The sequence below is a fragment of the Ptychodera flava genome, chromosome 4 (assembly GCF_041260155.1).
Source record: "Ptychodera flava strain L36383 chromosome 4, AS_Pfla_20210202, whole genome shotgun sequence".
Lineage (NCBI taxonomy): Eukaryota > Metazoa > Hemichordata > Enteropneusta > Ptychoderidae > Ptychodera > Ptychodera flava.
This window is the reverse complement of record NC_091931.1, coordinates 1922959-1941250: the sequence shown is the minus strand read 5'-3', so window position 1 is coordinate 1941250 and position 18292 is coordinate 1922959. Positions and strand designations below refer to the sequence as shown.

At 34.8% G+C, this 18292-nt stretch overlaps 1 protein-coding gene across 2 annotated transcripts in view; it reads left to right on the top strand.

The window, feature by feature from the left end:
• LOC139130643 (Krueppel-like factor 12) overlaps positions 1 to 18292 on the top strand; it is a 77839-nt gene that overhangs the window by 43786 nt on the left and 15761 nt on the right. For both annotated transcript variants that reach the window (XM_070696386.1, XM_070696387.1), the window contains 2 exons: positions 10322 to 10454; positions 17870 to 18044. In XM_070696386.1, the coding sequence (XP_070552487.1) occupies positions 10322 to 10454; positions 17870 to 18044 (308 nt within the window). The remainder of the gene's footprint in view (positions 1 to 10321; positions 10455 to 17869; positions 18045 to 18292) is intronic.

The following is an 18292-nucleotide window of genomic DNA, read 5'->3' as shown; positions in this document are numbered from 1 at the left end:
CTGAACCATTGACACATGTATCTCAGACATTCCAGGGCTGATTTCTTTTCTTTGAAACACTTATATGCATGTTGTTTTTGTTTTTTCAATTCGACCAAATATGGCCCCTAGATGGCAATGTTTTTGTGAATGTTTGTTGCATTTTTATACATATCTCAGACATGCAAAAGCCAAATTCCTTTAAAGGTTGCTCAAGGTTAATACAAGATAGCGTGCATAATGCAAATTAGTTTTTTTTAGCTACTATAGACTATAGTCTATAGAAGCTATTGGGATGGGTATCCGTCCAGCATCCGTCGTCAGTCTGTATGTATGTATGTATGTATGTATGTCCGTTTGTGAGGCGTCCGTCCACTCAAATATCTTGAGAATCGCAGTACTCACTGATTTGATATTTGTTGTGTAGATGAAAAATATGATTTTGAGAAACTAGTTTTTAGCTCCGCTGTCAGTGACGCGGAGCTTATCAAATAGGTTGATTTTCCATCGGCGTCCGTCGTCTGTCCATCCGTCATCCATCAACAATTGCCTTCTCCTCTGAAACCGCAAGTCTGATTGCTTTGAAATTTTATATGCAGCTCACTTGGGGTGACTTCACTTTTAAAAGTTTGTTCAAATCATGACCCAGTGAAATTGGCATATTTGTATTTTTGGGGCATTTTTTACTTTTTTTGGTAAAAAAATCTTCTTCTCTGAAACCGCTTGTTTGATTGCTTTGAAATTGTATATGCAGTTTACTTAGAGTGACCTCAGTTAGATTTGTTCAAATTGTGCTAAAATTTGCATATTTGTATTTTTAAGGCAATTTTTGTCATTTTTGGTAAAAAATCTTTAAAAATCTTCTTCTTCAAAACTACCGGTCAGATATCTTTGATATTTGGTACATAGGTCCCTAGGGATGATCTATTTAGATTTGCAGAAATATGCAAATTTGCATTTTTAAGGCAGTTTTTGCCATTTTTGGTCAAAAAATGTGTATTTCCAAAACTCTCATCTGATAGCTTTGAAATTTGGTATACAGGTTCCTACAGATAAACTAAATGATATTTATTGAAATTATGATGAAATCTGCAATTTTGTATTTTGGGGGCAATTTTTTCTATTTTTGGTCAAAAAATGTGTATTTCCAAAACTACTCATCTGATAGCTTTGAAATTTGGTATACAGGTTCCTACAGATGAACTGAATGATATTTATTGAAATTATGATGAAATCTTTAATTTTGTATTTTTGGGGCAATTTTTGCCATTTTTGGTCAAAAAATGTTTCTCAAAAAGTACTGGTCTGATAGCTTTGAAATTTGGCATACAGGTTTCTACAGATGAACTAAGTATATTGAATTTCTGATGAAATTTGTAATTTTGTATTTTATTTTTGCCATTTTTGGTCAAAAAATGTGTTTCTCAAAAACTGCAAGTCGATAGCTTTGATATTTGGTATACAGGTTCCAAGGGATTATTTTAATATATGATATATTGAAATTATGGTGGAATCTGCAATTTTTATTTTTGGGGCAATTTTTGCCATTTTTGGTCAGAAAATTTCATTCTCAAAAACTACTCGTCAGATAGCTTTGGTTGACATGTTCTCAGGGATGATCCAATGTGATATATTCAAATTATGATGAAATCTTCAATTGTGTATTTTTGCAGCTATTTTAGCCACTTTTTTCTGGCCATTGAAATGAGCTATCAAAGATTTCCACCTTCTTCATCAACATGTGTCAAAAATAATTATTCTTTACATAAACACAGCGGAGCTATATCGGCCGTTAGGTCGCTTGTTTTAATTTTTTGATATTGTTGAAAATATGCAAATTGGTGCCAAAAAAGGCGTTTTTGGTAAAAAAATCTTCTTCTGGTCAGACAGCTTTGTTATTTGGTATACAGGTCCCTAGGGAAAACCCAACTTGGATTTGTTCAAATTGTAATGAAATATGCAAATTTGTATTTTTAAGGAATTTTTTTGTCATTTTTGGTCAAAACTTTACCGGTATTTCATCAAAACCGCTTGTCTGACAGCTTTGATATTTGGTATACAGCTTCCTACAGATGAACTTAATATGATATATGACGAAATCTGCAATTTTGTATTTTTGGTGCAATTTTTGCTATTTTTGGTCAAAAAATGTCTTTCTCAAAAACTACTTGTCTGATGCCTTTGATATTTGGTATACAGGTTCCTAGCGGTTGTCTTAGTGTGATATATTGAAATTTGATTAAATCTTCAATTTCTGTTTTTTTGGGTCAATTTTTGCCATTTTTGGTCAAAATATGTGGTTCTCAAAAGTTACTCATCTGATAGCTTTGATATTTGGTATACAGGTTCCTAGGCTTTATCTTATATATTGAAATTATGATGAAATCTTCAATTTTGTATTTTTGCAGCCAATTTTGCCATTTTTGGTCAGGCCATCCTGAAATGAGCTATCAAAGATATCCACCTTCTTTATCAATACATGTATCACTAAAAGTTATTCTCTACATAACACAGCAGAGCTCGTGGGGTCGCTTGTTTTTTCAAAACCGCTGGTCAGACAGCTTTAATATTTGGTTTACAGGTCCCAAGGATGACCTTAGTGAGATAATTTCATACAGTCAGGAAATACTTAATTTTGTATCCATGTCTATAGTAGCTTCAGGGACTTTGGCCCTATGTTTTCAAAACTGCTGGTCAGACAGCTTTAATATCTGGTTTACAGGTCCCTAGGATGCCCTTAGTGAGATAATTTCATACAGTCAGGAAATACTTAATTTTGTATCCATGTCTATAGTAACTTCAGGGACTTTGGCCCCATGTTTTTTTATCTGATCAATATGGCTGTAATGCAGCCATTTTCTTAGTATTTGTCAGTACATTCAGGCAGATATCTCAGACTTGTTTGGGCCAATTTCTTTCACACCTCTATCAAGGATATTACTGGTACATCATTGGACAGCAAGGCACACTTGACCTCTGATCAGGAGACTTTCTCCCAATATGGAATCTTCTTTTGATAGAACAGCTCTGCACAATTTAATAGACATTTGCGCATTTAGATAAGAGTACCAGTATGTTGTTCAAGGCCCTGTCACACCTTGACGATTTAGCCAGATATACAATGCAAGATCCGAGGTACATGAATATTCCACATTGATTAAGGGTCATTAGCATAGAATTTTAATACCAAAACAATGCTCATTAATGTAATCTGCATATTTGAATATCATTATACCTCGCATCGTGCACTACCGGTAATAGCAGCCAGAGCATGCCAATGTATGAAAAATTTGGTGAATATGCTGGGCGTACATCCAATATGTTATGGGTAAGTGTTGTATAAGTTGGAACATGTTGAAGCACGCAGGTATGTGTCGTATGCCGAGGTCATCAAAAAGTTGTAGGTAGGTTATGTGCTCATTGACAGCTGTTCACACTCATTACTTGTAAGTTACTCATAAGTCGAAATGCGTCAAGGTAATTGTCTAGCATATTCAAAACTTATTTTTAATGTATGAGTACATTATGAATATGTTATTTATATGCCAAAATTGAAAAATACATCGTAAGTTCAGCAAGCCAGCGTTTTAGAGAAATGTTGATACGTTGGCATATGCTGGCTAAATCGCCAAGGTGTGACAGGGCCCTCATTATCAGATTTAAGGATTGGTTTACCACTGTTCTGAAAAAGTTCACCCTTGCTTTCTTTGCATATTTTCATATTTATTCAACAATATAGTATACCTTCTGTAGGAAAGGCATACAGCAAATTGTCACGTACATGAAATATGTATTTCCGCCAGGTGGATCAACTCTGTTTTTACTTTTTAACTTGAAAGTCATGTCCTAGAATTCATTCATTGACACTTTGAAACTGTTACATATTTTGTACAAAGTCTCCAGATCAGGAGAATTCTGTCAATTTTTTGGGAAAAACTGTCATTGAATAGTTGTATCAAAATACATGTAACATTTCAAGGAAGTTTCCCGATCGGGAGAGAATCCCCTTTTGGTCTAGTGTGCCTTGTTGTTGGGTACCGATCCTCAATTCAATCAAATACGGCCCACAGGCGAGGCAGAATATGAGTATGTCTGTTCATTCAGATGTCTCAGTCATTCCTGATAAGATTCCTATTGAATTTTGCACAAGGATATAACACACTAAGGCCTTCATTGCATGTGGGTTGCATTGGTATCAAATACGTCCTCCTGGCAGCCATTTCACCTCTTTGGTATTCATTTGTGATAATAGTGAATTAATCTACGATCGTGAATCCAAAGCTCTTGGTTTGGTTTGTGATCAAACTTATTAAGTTTGATGAGCACAACATTCTGATTATTAGTTTATTTACATATTTAGCTCATTTGTTCTAGTACAATTGATGTAATGTTGTTTGTCTGTCTGCCTGCCTGTTTGCACAATATCTTAGGAATGGCGTATCAGATTTGAATAAAATCTTTGACATACTTTCTGTTTTGGAATGGCAAACTGGTTAGATTTTGGTGGGCGTAGCTTGCATCATTAATATTAATTTACATAATTATTTGTCCGGAAATCAGATATTCTGAGAATGTCAGTAATATAACTTATGAATGATGTTAAAGATATTAATTGTGGAATCAAATTTGCAGATATCAAGATCATGTAGCAGTTTATATGACAGTGCCACTGCTCATTTGTATATTAACTGAACTTTCCTAATTTAATAGGAATATATATCTTGCTTGACTCAACAAAAATTGCTTTATACATTGAAGATGCTATGATATAATATAGTGAAAGCCATTTAGTATTTTCATTAACTAATTACTAATTTGCATATATAACGACTTTTCCTTAATAGGGATACATCTGAATAGACTGGACCACCTTTGATTAAACTTGCTGTGTACATAGAAAATTACATAACATTATGAACAAAGTTGTTGAGCATTTTTACATCAGCTAATTACTAATTTGCATATGTAAGAAACTCCCAATTTGGGACATAAAATTTGAAGGATTAGACAAAGTTCAGGAATGATGATATAGCAGTAGTAAAAGGTGTCCAGCCTTTTAATTGGTGATTTACACACATAACTTTCCTACTTAGGCATATATATCTCTCAATTGACTGGACCAAAGTTGTCGAAACTTGCTTTGTATAGTTAATATATAATGATAAAATAGTAATGACAAACATTTTGCATTCAGGTCAGCTTATTGGTGATTAATATTGAATGAACTTTTCCATTCAGAAACATACTGCAGGCTATGTATGACCTATTATGTAAATGAAACTTACTTTGAATAATGGTAAGACAATAATATTGGTAAGGCCAAGAAAAATGTTTGTTTCTTATTGAAGACATACTGCAAATATGATTCGGTGATGCAGGTTTTTTTTTCTTCTCAATGTTAAGCTACTATAGACTGTAGTCTGTTACTATAGACTGTAGGCTATAGAAGCTATTGGGATGGTTATCTGTCTGGCGTCAGTCTGCATGTTTGTATCTATGTCCGTTTGTGAGGATGTCTGTCCACTCAAATATCTTGAGAACTGCAGTACTTGCAGACTTGATATTTGTTGTGTAGATGCAAAATATGATTATGAAAAACTGTCTTTTTTGTTGTTGATATTTTTGAAAATATACAAATTAGCGCAAAAAAGGCATTTTTGGTAAAAAGTCATCTTCTTCATAACTGCTGGTCAGACAGCTTTGATATTTGGTATACAGGTACCTAGGGATATTACCCAACTTAGATTTGTTCAGATTTTGATGAAATATGCAAATCTGTATTTTTAAGGAATTTTTAGCTCCTCAGTTTTATATACTGAGGAGCTATTAGAATTGAAAACCAGTATCTTTTACTTCCTTCTGTCAAGATTTGGCCAATTAACTTCCGTCTGTGTGTCCATGTGTCATGTGATAAACTGGTGCATGTTGGGGCCAATTAACTGGCTATCAACTTCAATGTGTTTTTGGTACATAGAGATAACTATGGGAGCAAAGTATTTCGACAAAATGTCACATGACCAGCCACTTCCTATACCTCATTAATTATGTATATACATAATTCTGGGCTTTATAACAGAGCTAGAGGTCTGATTTTTGGTATATAGGGATAACAATGGGATACAATTTTTTTGAAAAAATATCATGTGACCTTGATGACCTTTGACCCCAAGTATACATATATGTGACCCCAAATATACATATATGTCCATAACTCAGTAACCACAAGGGCTACACCCTTCATATTTGGTATGATGGGAGACCTTATGACGCCACAACCTGTACCTCATTAATTATGCACATATCTAATTTTTGGGCAAGCCAATAGAGCTGGAGGTCTGATTTTTGGTATATAGGGATAACTATAGGATACAATTTTTTTTATTAAATGTCACGTGACCTAGATGACCTTTGACCTCAAATATACATATTTCTCCATAATTCAGTAACCACAAGGGCTACACCCTTTATATTTGGTATGATGGGACACCTAATGATGACACATCCTGTACCTCATTAATTATGCACATATCTAATTCTGGGCAAACCAATAGAGCTGGAGGTCTGATTTTCGTATATATAGGGATAACTATGAGATACAATTTTTTTGACAAAATATTATGAGACCTAGATGACCTTTGACCTGAAATATACATATATAAATGGCCATAACTCAGTAACCACAAGTGCTACACCCTTTATATTTGGTATGATTGGAGACCTTATGGTGCCATATCCTGTACCTTATTAATTATGCACATATCTAATTCTTGGCAAGCCAACAGAGCTAGAGGTCTGATTTTTAGTTTATAGGGATAACTATGGAATACAATTTTTTTTACAAAATGTCACATGACCTCGATGACCTTTGCGCTTGATTTCACAAATACTACTGTAGCCTTTCATCTCTTTTGCATATTTATTTCTCTATTACCCCTGTGCACCGAGATGTCTCGAAACCATGTCATCGCTGCTTTGCAGCTATATTTCATTCTGCTTTTAAAATACCAGCAAGTCAAGGTTTTCGTTATAAACCATTACACACTGACAAATTAAACACTCTATAAACAAAATATATGAATTTATCAGTTGTCATCATTGATGAACTTAGCATGGTTGGTAACAGTTTATTCAATTTTATTAATCTCCGTCTTCAAGAAATCAAAGGAAGTAAAGATATTTGGTGTTGTGTCAATAGTCTGAGTAGGTGATATGTTGCAACTCAAACCTGTCATGGATGGATGGATTTTTAAAGATTTATACCAGGGATATGGCCCTTTATCAATAAACCTCTGGAAAGAGTACTTTACAGTGCATGAACTGACAGATATTTTGCGACAGAAAGATGATAAACATTTTGCAGAATTACTTAATCATCTCAGAGTTGGCCATTATACACAAGAAGATATAAACCTACTTCAGCAAAAGGCTGATGAATTTTCTGGTCAAGCAGATCAATGTGAAAATGCAATTCACTTGTATGTTTAATGTAAATGTTGAAAAACACAATGAAGCAATTTTCACTAGAGTGCTGACAGGGAAATTACAGTGGCTCATCTGCATTCCACTGCAGTAAATGGCGCTTACTCACTTTACAACTTGCCTGACAATAAACCACCACGTACTCCGTCAGGACAGATGGGTGTTAATGTATGCAACGTATATTAATGAGCGGAATTATGCCGTATATACAATTAAATGTATGTAACACCAATCTTGTGTATCCTGTATCCCAACGCCATGCCTCAAAGTCAATTTCTGCTTAACCAACAACCAACTACTTCAACTGGCCTCACACTTGAGGAGCTTCAGTGTCCTTGACGCTATTTTTTGTCTTTTTTTGTCAAAAATTTATTTCATCAGAACCGCTTGTCCAGCAGCTTTGATATTTGGCATACAGGTTCATAGGAATGATCAAAATATGATTTTTGAAATTTTAATGAAACTACAATTTTGTAATTTTTGGGCAATTTTTGCTTTTTTATGGTCAAAAAATTGTTTCCCAAAAACTACTTAATATCTGATATCTTTTATATTTGGTATTCAGGTTCCTAGGGGTTATCTAAGTGTGATATATTGAAATTTGATGAAATCTTCAATTTTTTTATCTTTGGGTCAATTTTTGCCATTTTTGGTCAAAATATTTGTTACGCCAAAGTTACACATTTTGGTCGAGCTCTCCTGAAACGAGCTATCAAAGACCTCCACCTTCTTTATCAATACATGTTTCACTAAACGTTATTCTCTACATTACACAGCAGAGCTCTGTTAACTTTTGGGTCGCTTGTTTTTTCAAAACCGCTGGTCAGACAGCTTTAATATTTGGTTTACAGTTCCCAAGGATGACCTTAGTGAGATAATTTCATATAGTCAGTAAATACTTAATTGTATCCATGTCTATAGTAGCTTCAGGGACTTTGGCCCTATGTTTTATTCTTCAACAAGAATACGTAAAAAAACATGAAAACGACATAGGAATGCACGCAGAGATAAATGCACAGCAGTGCGGCTGTAGTATTTTTGTATAATAGCAGCAGTTCTGTGGTTTGATTTTTAGTGCAGCAATGCGCAGTTTCAACAGCTTAATGTAACAGTGACCAATGTGTACAATTCTGAATGGAATGTTAGTGTCAGTTATTTTGTTCACAGTTCTGTTTTATACAGCTCTGTGTTATGCACTATCGTCGTGTATTTTTGCGTTTTTTTAGCTACTATAGACTATAGTCTATAGAAGCTATTGGGATGGGTATCCGTCCGGCGTCAGTCTGTATGTATGAATGTATGTATGTATGTATGTATGTCCGTTTGTGAGGCGTCCGACCACTCAAATATCTTGAGAACTGCAGTACTTACTGATTTGATATTTGTTGTGTAGATTAAAAGTATGATTATGAGAAACCAGTTTTTTTAATTTTTTGATATTGTTGAAAATATGCAAATTAGCACCAAAATTTGGTATACAGCTTCCTACAGATGAACTAAATATGATATATAGTATATATTATGAAATCTGCAATTTTGTATTTTTAGGTCAATTTTTGCCATTTTTGGACAAAATATTTATTTCTCAAAAGTTACTCATCTGATAGCTTTGATATTTGGTATACAGGTTCCTAGGCTTTATCTTAATGAATATATTGAAATCATGATGAAATCTTCAATTTTGTATTTTTGCAGCTAATTTTGCCATTTTTGGTCAGGCCATCCTGAAATGAGCTATCAAAGATATCCACCTTCTTCCTCAATAGAAGTGTCACAAAAAGTTATTCTCTACATAACACAGCAGAGCTCTGTCGACTGTTTGGTCACTTGTTTTTTTCAAAACCGCTGGTCACACAGCTTTAATATTTGGTTTACAGGTCCCGAGGATGACCTTAGTGAGATAATTCCATACAGTCAGGAAATACTTAATTTTGTATCCATGCCTATAGTAGCTTCAGGGACTTTGGCCCTATGTTTTTAATTTTATTTCTTCATAAGCAGAAAAAAAGGTTGATGCGGTGGGTCTAAATTGAAGTGCGTGAGGATTAGAAACAAACTTTTTTTAATTTTCTTGGCCTAATTGTATATTTAAAAAAATTTCCCAATTAGGGATATAAAACATTTTTGACACATTAATATAAGAATGGTAAAAGAGATTTAGCATTTTCATTTAAACTAATTCCTAATTTCAGTAGTTAAATGATATTTTTGATTGAAGCTACACATGCTGAATATTACTTATGTAATACATATCTATTATCAGTTTTGATAAAGCTGTAAATTGTGGCAAATCTGTCAGAGAAAAGTGTACACTGCCTCATGCACTTAACACTGGAGCATTATCAGTTCATAGGTAGTTAACAAATTTCCCTTACAGGGCTTAGCATTTTGTTGAGAACAGATCATTTTGGGACAGTCTCCTCTGAAACTACAAAGCTATAATGAACTTGCAAACTTGTTTTGATGACGTCATTCAATTTAAGTGAATGATAAGTGAAATTTGCATGTGTGCATTGAAGGTTTTCACAAGCTTCTAATTTTGACTGAAATCTCCCAAAGATCTTGTTGTCCTGTAGCTTTCAAATTTATTGTATTGACTCCAAGGGATAAAAAATGTGAATATTTTATTTCTGGGGTGAATATTCTCGATTTTGGTGAAAACATTTCCCCTGAAAGCATTTAGCCAATTTCTTTGAAATTCAAAATGAAGATGCCTTTTGATTCTGAAATTTGTTAATGTAAATTTTAGGGTAAATTTACTCATTATTAGGCCAATCATCATACAGTCCACTAGCAAGTAAATGTTGTATAAATTCTGATTAAAATGTAGTTTCATAACAGATTTTTCTCTTCTTGCATTCAGAGTCAGTACAGAGATGATTCTCATAATTCTAGAAATCAACTGAAAACAGAACCATTAGATTTATCGGTGAATGGTATTAGATCATCATCACCCAAACCAGCATCTACTATACTTGGTAAAGCAAGACGGAAAGGTAAGGAAAGGGGTTCCCTGTGGGCTTGGATTTGCCAGCATTTACATATGATTCACTACAGTAACACTAACAACAGTCAACAGGAAAAAATCTACTTGATGGTCATAACATTTATAAAAAAATGCATTTTAAGATTCACTATGTATAAAGCTCGTATTTAAGTTTATGCATATATCAACCAGTATCCATTGTAGCTTGATCTCCAAGCAAAGTGACTAGCTGTACACACTTTTTAAAGGAGAACAAAGCAATAAAAAAATCACAGAAATAGCCAATCTAAACAATACCTTATGCATAAATTGGGAATTGAGGACTGCCACACCAAAGCAATAGACATTAGTTGTTAAAGCAATACCAGGTACTATTATGATATCATAGTGATGGTATACAACGAGATTTTGACCAGTTCACTCCATATATGCACTCGCTATCGCTTGTGCACACATGTCGTGAACTGGTCAAAATCTCGTGGTATGGCGTCGCTGGGTGTGCTTTATTGCTTAATCATTTCATTTGCATCTCATTTACATGTCTGTATGTAGGTATGCATGTATGGTTGTATGTGTGGATAGATGTATGTCCATTAAGATCAAAGACTCCTAAACCACAGCAGCTATTGTCTTAGTATTTCGTGTATTGGTGCACCCAGGGATGGAGATGTGAATTTAATCAAATGAACATGTCAGTGTCAAAAATATGCAAATGAGGTAAAAAAAGGAAAAATCCTGCAAATTGCTGAAGCTCAGTTACTGTGCTCAGATTTGGTTGAAACTTGGTATGTAGGTTCCTTTGGGTATTCTAAATTAGGTGTGTACAAGTTTAGATGAAATTCGCATGTTTGTATTTTTGCGGTAATTTTTAAAGTTTTTAGTCAAAAAGCTTCTTCTCTGAAACGGCTTGTCCAATTGCTTTGAAAGTTGACAGCCATGTTTCTTGGGATGATCTCAGTCAAGTTTGCAAAAATTATAGTGAATTTTTTGGATTTGTAATTTTTGGGGCAATATTTTCAATTTTTGGTCAAAAATTTTTCTCTCCAAAAACTATTCAGTTGATGGCTTTGATATTTGGTATACAGGTTCGTAAGGTTGATCAAAACGTGATGTATTTAAATTCTTATGAAATTTGCAATTTTCGTATTTTTGGGGCATTTTTGTCAATTTTAGCTCACATGTTGACACATGTTAGCTAATGTCATGGCGATGTCTGTGTGTGTGTGTCTGTCTGTCTGTCTGTCTGTCTGTCTGTCTGTGTCTGTTTACACAATAACTAAAAACACCAGATCAGATTCAAGTCAGACTTGGTAGACAGGTACCATATGCTAATTGCAAGAAATGATTAGATTTTGGTTAGTGTGGCTTGCATATATATGAAGTTATGACAATCATTTTTTTTCGTATAATGGTTTCCCTATGGAGACAGTAATGACAGTGTCGACATATATCGAGAAATACTGCACAAATTTTCACAAAACTTTTTCCAGATGACAATCTCAGAACATTATGATGATACTGTGAATGTCATGTCAATTATCTGCTCATTTGCATATTTAATGAACTTTTGTAATTAGTAACATAACTCTGAAATTCATGCAACAAAATTGATGATACATGCAATAAATATTGATCTGATATATATCTAATTGTACTGAAAAGCATTGGGCAGTGCCAAGTTAATAAATAGCTCATTTGCATATTATATGAATTTTTGTAATTAGTCATATAACTCCAAAATAAATTCACCAAATGTAATGAAATCTGCTGCAGATACTAATCTGACAGATATCTGACTGTGATGTAAAGCATTTGGTAGTGTGAAGTTAATTAAGAGTTCATTTACATATTTAATGAACTTTGTAAGAAGGTATATAACTCTAAAATTACGGCACAAAATTTGGTGAAACCTGCTACAGATATTGATCTGATAAATATCTAATTGTACTGAGAAGCACTGGGTAGTTTCAAGTTAATTAAGGGTTCATTTGCATATTTAATGAACTTTGTAAGTAGTGATATTATTCCAAACTGACAGCATTAAATTTGACGAAACGTGATACATATGTTGATCTGATAGATATCCAATTGTCCCATGAAGCATTGAGCAGTGGCAAGTTAATAAACAGCTCATTTGCACATTAAATAAACTTTTGTAATTAGTGATTTAACTCTTAGAGTACTGTGTGAAAGTTGATGAAACCTGCTACATATAATGATATGTAACTCATTGTTCTGTGAAGCGTACCACTATTAATGACTTGTTGTAAAATATGTGAGCACATTCAGTTCACATCTGGCTTGTCAAAACATGTATTTCTCAAAAACTACTCGTTTGATAACTTTGAAATTTGGTATACAGGTTCCTAGGGTTTATCTTAATATGATATATTGAAATCAGGATGAAATCTGCAAATTTGTGAAATTTGTATTTTGGGGGCAATTTTGGCATTTTGTTGTTTACGTTGTTTACCAACAAACTGCTAAAATGTAGTTCGGGAAAACTCTAAAACTGATGACGTTCATCGTGCATATCTCGACGTTTACCGTGAAATATCACGGCTGATATTTTACGTTAAACGTCACTAGGATGTAGCAATATGGGCATGGGTATATGATAATGCACTGTATCTCAGTTGAAGATTCCAAATCCGGTCAGGATTTGAAAGGAATAGTCAAGTTCACCACAGTTAAAATTCTTAAGTTGATCTCAGTGCCATCACCCTTGTGACATATAGTAAACCGTCGATTATCCAAACATCTAGGAGGACTGGCTTTTTGTTCAGATATGCGATCAGTTTGGATATGCGATCTTGGGGAGGTGGGTTCATAATTAGGTCAAGTCTCTATTCACACATACAGGGCACATACACATAACCTTCTCACACATCATGTGTTCACATAGACACAACTCATATGCATAAAAATGCTCGAAACTTTCTACATTTTAGCTTTTCTTTAATGATTTTCAGGAAGGAAGAGAAATTACAAATGTCTATTTTTCATTTCGAAAAAATTAATAAACGGAAAATAGGAAAGTGCATCATTATGAACTCAAAATAATTTGAGAATATAAAGTAAAGTTCACTACTACAAATAAACTGTCTCACTGTGTCTACCCGGAGTGACCTATAAGACATTGACTCTGAGCCACCATACAGCACAACTGTGATAAGCATTATCCAACTCCTTTTGGTTTCACTTCGAACCAGGGTCAACAAAAACTTTCCATCCTATATTAAATATTCCTCGCAAGCTACCAGAGTTGCCAGATGTGAGGGTCAATTCCTCAAACGAAGGTTGAGTGGTTATAGCCTTAAATTCATTTTGCACAATGTCACTGCCAGAAAGTATTAGGCTAGGGAATCATAAGACATACAGAAGTCATTCAGCTCAATGGGCAGTACAAGTCACCTCAAAGCTAATTAAGCATCATAAGAGGATCAAAAGACAAAGGCAGTGATGTACAAGAATTAATAATAAAAAATAAAGGAAATATTTTTCACTCATAAAAACCTGTGAAGAAAAATATATGCAGCACTACCAACATTTTGTCATCTAAATAAATAAAAATGCTTCGTCTGTTCTGAAAAGATTTTTGGATATGTTTTGCTGTTAATGTAACATTTATTCAACACTATAATTTTCAATAACATAATGATGAGAAAAAACATGATTTGTTTGCTCTGCCTCATGAGATAACCCAATTATCATTATACATAGGACAGTGAAACATAAAATGCAGCTCATCCTCAATAGCATTTAAATCACACAATCTACATAATACCTTTCTGTATTCTCTCATGTGGATAACATCCCGTTTCAATTCATGAAGGAAGCATTCTAAAGCGCAACTGTACTCAAAAGATCCTTTGGCCTTTCATATATCCAATGATAAATATTTTTCCTAGCTAAACTTTCTTGAATTCGGCAAACGTATGTAATTTTGGCTTAAATAGCACATATGTATGTGTCAGTGTTTTTTCTGCATGTTCATTGAAAGGGGCACTTTGTGTCCCATTCATCAAAATTAGGGGGCAGAGTTGACATTTTAGGGGGCAGTGTTGATGTTGATTTTGCCCTCCTAGAAAGCGCTTCCTCAATATCATTAAGATTGTCATCCAGTTCAGTTGCATCATCTATGTCGCATGCAGCACCGGTATTATCATTTATATCATGATGTTTGTGACAGTATGTGATATGCTCACCAGCTCTCCATCTTCTGTTGATTTGTCACCCAGAGATTTCCCTGACTCAAATTTTAACGTATTTGTTCCCTTTGACACGATTTGGTGTGACTTTGGGGGTTAAAATCCATGAAAATATGCAGTGATCAAACGATTGCGTTCCATTGCAATCGAGATTCATCATGCCTGCACAATGCTCAAGCTGGATTAAGTTTCTATAATTCCATCATTGATACAGAGTTTCAATATCTGCTTATGAAACTTTACCGCTATCAAAACATGAACATAAAATTGCAGTAGTATCCATGGAGACTTAACAACAACTATGTTGTCGGCTATTCTGAACAACAGCAATTTCACAGGTTACTACACTACATGCACTTAGGTCACCCTCGCATATATACATGTATGGACGACTTTGTTTGCTGTGTTTTGTGCATTATCAGTAAATTTTGTAAGGCAGGCAATATCAAAATGCGCCATTGCGCAGTCAAGAGAAAACTCTCATTTGTACCAATGTTCGTAACATTTGTTTTGTTTCATCTCTCGAACATTTTTCTGCATTACAAGGAAAGATGCCATTTATTTCTAGGTGTATGAAAATGTTAAACATTTTTGATGTGCAGTTATTAATAATACCTCATGAATTATTCCCTAAAAATATTTTGTTAGCTTATCTATTTTCATTTAAATTACATAATTGATTTCAAAGGCATGTTTATTTGCCCAATACCTTGAAACACAAGATGTCAACCTAGTATCCTCTTTATACCTACCCTGTACAATGTAGGACCAAATTTGTGTACCCCAAGGAAAAACCTTAAGGCTGGGGCTAATTTGAACTGATTCACAATCATTGTACGTTTCATAGACCCAGACCCCTGAACAATAGTCTAAAATTGGTACTATCAAAGTGTCATGGATTTTAGTCTTGAAACCCATATAATTCAAAAACTGAAACTTTGATACCAGAGCACCAAGGGCCCTGTTAGCAGCTTCAGCCAGAGCTGATACATTAAGTTATGGTTAAGGTAATAACCAATATTTTCAGTGTGACAATTGCGTTTGTCGCTATTTTTTTCAGAAATGAATTTCTTTTGATTTTAAACCATTTACTAATAATCTTTATTTTTAGCTGATATTTGGTATGTATATAAATACCAAAAAGAGCTCATATGGTGAGTCGGTGGCGTCTGTATGTCTGTATGTATGTGGGTATGTACCGGTATGTGCAGATGTATGTCCGTTACATGAAAAAGCTACGATACCGCCAAAGCTACCATCTCAGTATTTTGTGTACAGGTAGATGCAGGGGTTGAGATTGTGACGTTGTTCAAATGAACATGTCAGTGTCAAAAATATGAAAATGAGGTAAGAAAAAGGGAAATCGTGCAAATATGCAGGAGTGGTGGCGTGCCAGTGACTGAAACAGGCTACTCCACTGACCTTGAGTCATTTCCTGTCATTGTTTATGAACTGTTACATATTAACAGACCTGCGCAAACTAAGAGGGACTAGCTGTTTCTGCTATGCTAGACTTGGTTCAAGTCTGTGATTTGTGAATGTTTTAGTGGAGTGAACGCAATGATTTGTATTCTGCTTTCATGTGAAACGCGCGCGTGAGTGGACGCGATGAGTAGGGTGAACGCGATGAGTGGAGTGAACGCTATACAGCAGAGTTTCACCCGGAATCACAGACTTGGCTTTCTTGCACGATCTGCGTTGCTATAAATTATTCATGAGATGACGTTTTTCTTTACTCATATATTATTCATAAGATGACATCACTAAATTTTACAAATTGGGAGGAGTTACCAATTGACCCAAACAAGACGTGCATAAAACTCACATGGCGTTGTTGACAAAATGTCGAGTGCGATCACTCCCACAAAAGTCAGCACGACCTCTGTTGTATCACCGAAAACGCGTGAAAATATCTGTGTTGTTTGTGGGGCCCATGTTGAAAAATGCGAAAATCGTCGCCGGTTATTCAAGGATGGAAAAAGACACCGTCCTGACAGTTGTAGCCTGTTCTCTTACGTGCCCAAAGCGATGGAAATCAAAACAATGTGGGGCGACTTCGTATGTCAGTGATTTTCCGCTGCCGGTTGGTGCGCAGACGAACACATCTTTACCCTCAATGTAACTCTCAACAAGCTTTCTTTGGTAATCTCGCATGGTTAGCGATGGTCGACCGATCAGTAGTAAAACGCGGTTGATGTACGAACTTGATGCCATTATTCGCCCAGATATAAAACGTACTCGATGTCTAGCTTTGCACGGAGATGACAACAAACTTTTTAATGCATGCAGAGGTTTATTAGAATGCGTTCTTCTTATTGGCCAGAATAAAGGCGGGGGCTGTCAATCATTTTGTATTTGCTCTACGTCACTGTGTACACAGTCCGTCTCTCCGCCTGTACTTTGCAAGAAGTCCAAGTCGGTGAATCCGGCAGAAACTAACTCACTACTGCGCAGACTCAAACGTGACGCATTCAATCGCTGGGAAAACCTGGCGTGAGCTGCCAAATTCCAGATAGGTTTGTACGAAATAGGAGAGACACAAGAGAAACTATTATAAATGATTTTATTTTTTTTTAATTCACCGACTTGAACCAAGTCTACTGCTATGCATGTATGTATCTAAAGTTGACCTCCAGTACCTAAAGTTTCAGACCTTATTTACTTTTGTCATTCTTGTTTTTCTGGTTTAAATATTTCTTGTTGTGTTTCTGGTTGTACTGTGCAGAAATCATTGTCATAACATCAACGTAGAATTTTCCTGCACTGAACAGATAGAAACAAGATTTTTTGTTGATCTTTGGTACCCATACTGGTATGTACCAATTCTGATCAAATTTGAGCGACACCGTATAATTGTGGTATTTTTTTCCACCAAATACTAAATTGATCTTAAAATTTTTGTAAATTAGCTTCTGAATCAGAAAAGAGGACAATACCATCTGCATAAAGCAATAATAACAATAGTAACAATAGTTGTTCCTCTTATGAAAATACCACAATTTAAAGCAGTAGGGCTGTCCAATTTGAGCACCATGTCATTGATACTATTTGAGAATATTTTTGTCATCTTTGTAAAGTAATATTTTGTAAAGAGAACCACCAACCTTACCCTGCTGCATTACTTTTTCAACAGAAACGTCAAAATCCCTACAAGAGACTAATGGCTAACAAAGGTTATTATAAAAAGATTATCTACCTGTTATTCCCTTTACAGATACACAGTCTGAAAGTGAAGCCCAAGGTGCCACTCAAGTTATAGTGTCTACCAGTCAGTATCAGCATGGACAAGGTGACAGTGACACAACTGATGATGATCACCCGACTGTTACGCTAGATTCCGTCAATAAAACTGGAGCAAGTGTTTTATCATCTCTCAGGCTAGCAAGAAAGTAAGTGCATAGATATATTAATATATATGGTCTTTAAAAGTGAAGTTATCTTATTGAAACATTTTCTTGCATCATATTTTCATTTAATGGTTCATATTTGACCCTGAATCATAGAGAGGTGGTGTGAAATTGAGAGGAAAGAGAGCTTTTCATAAGAGATAAAGAAATAAAAAAGATAAAGTACTAATATAGCTCATCATAAAATTAACAAAAATTGAAAGAGACATAAAAAGAGGATCTCGAGTTGC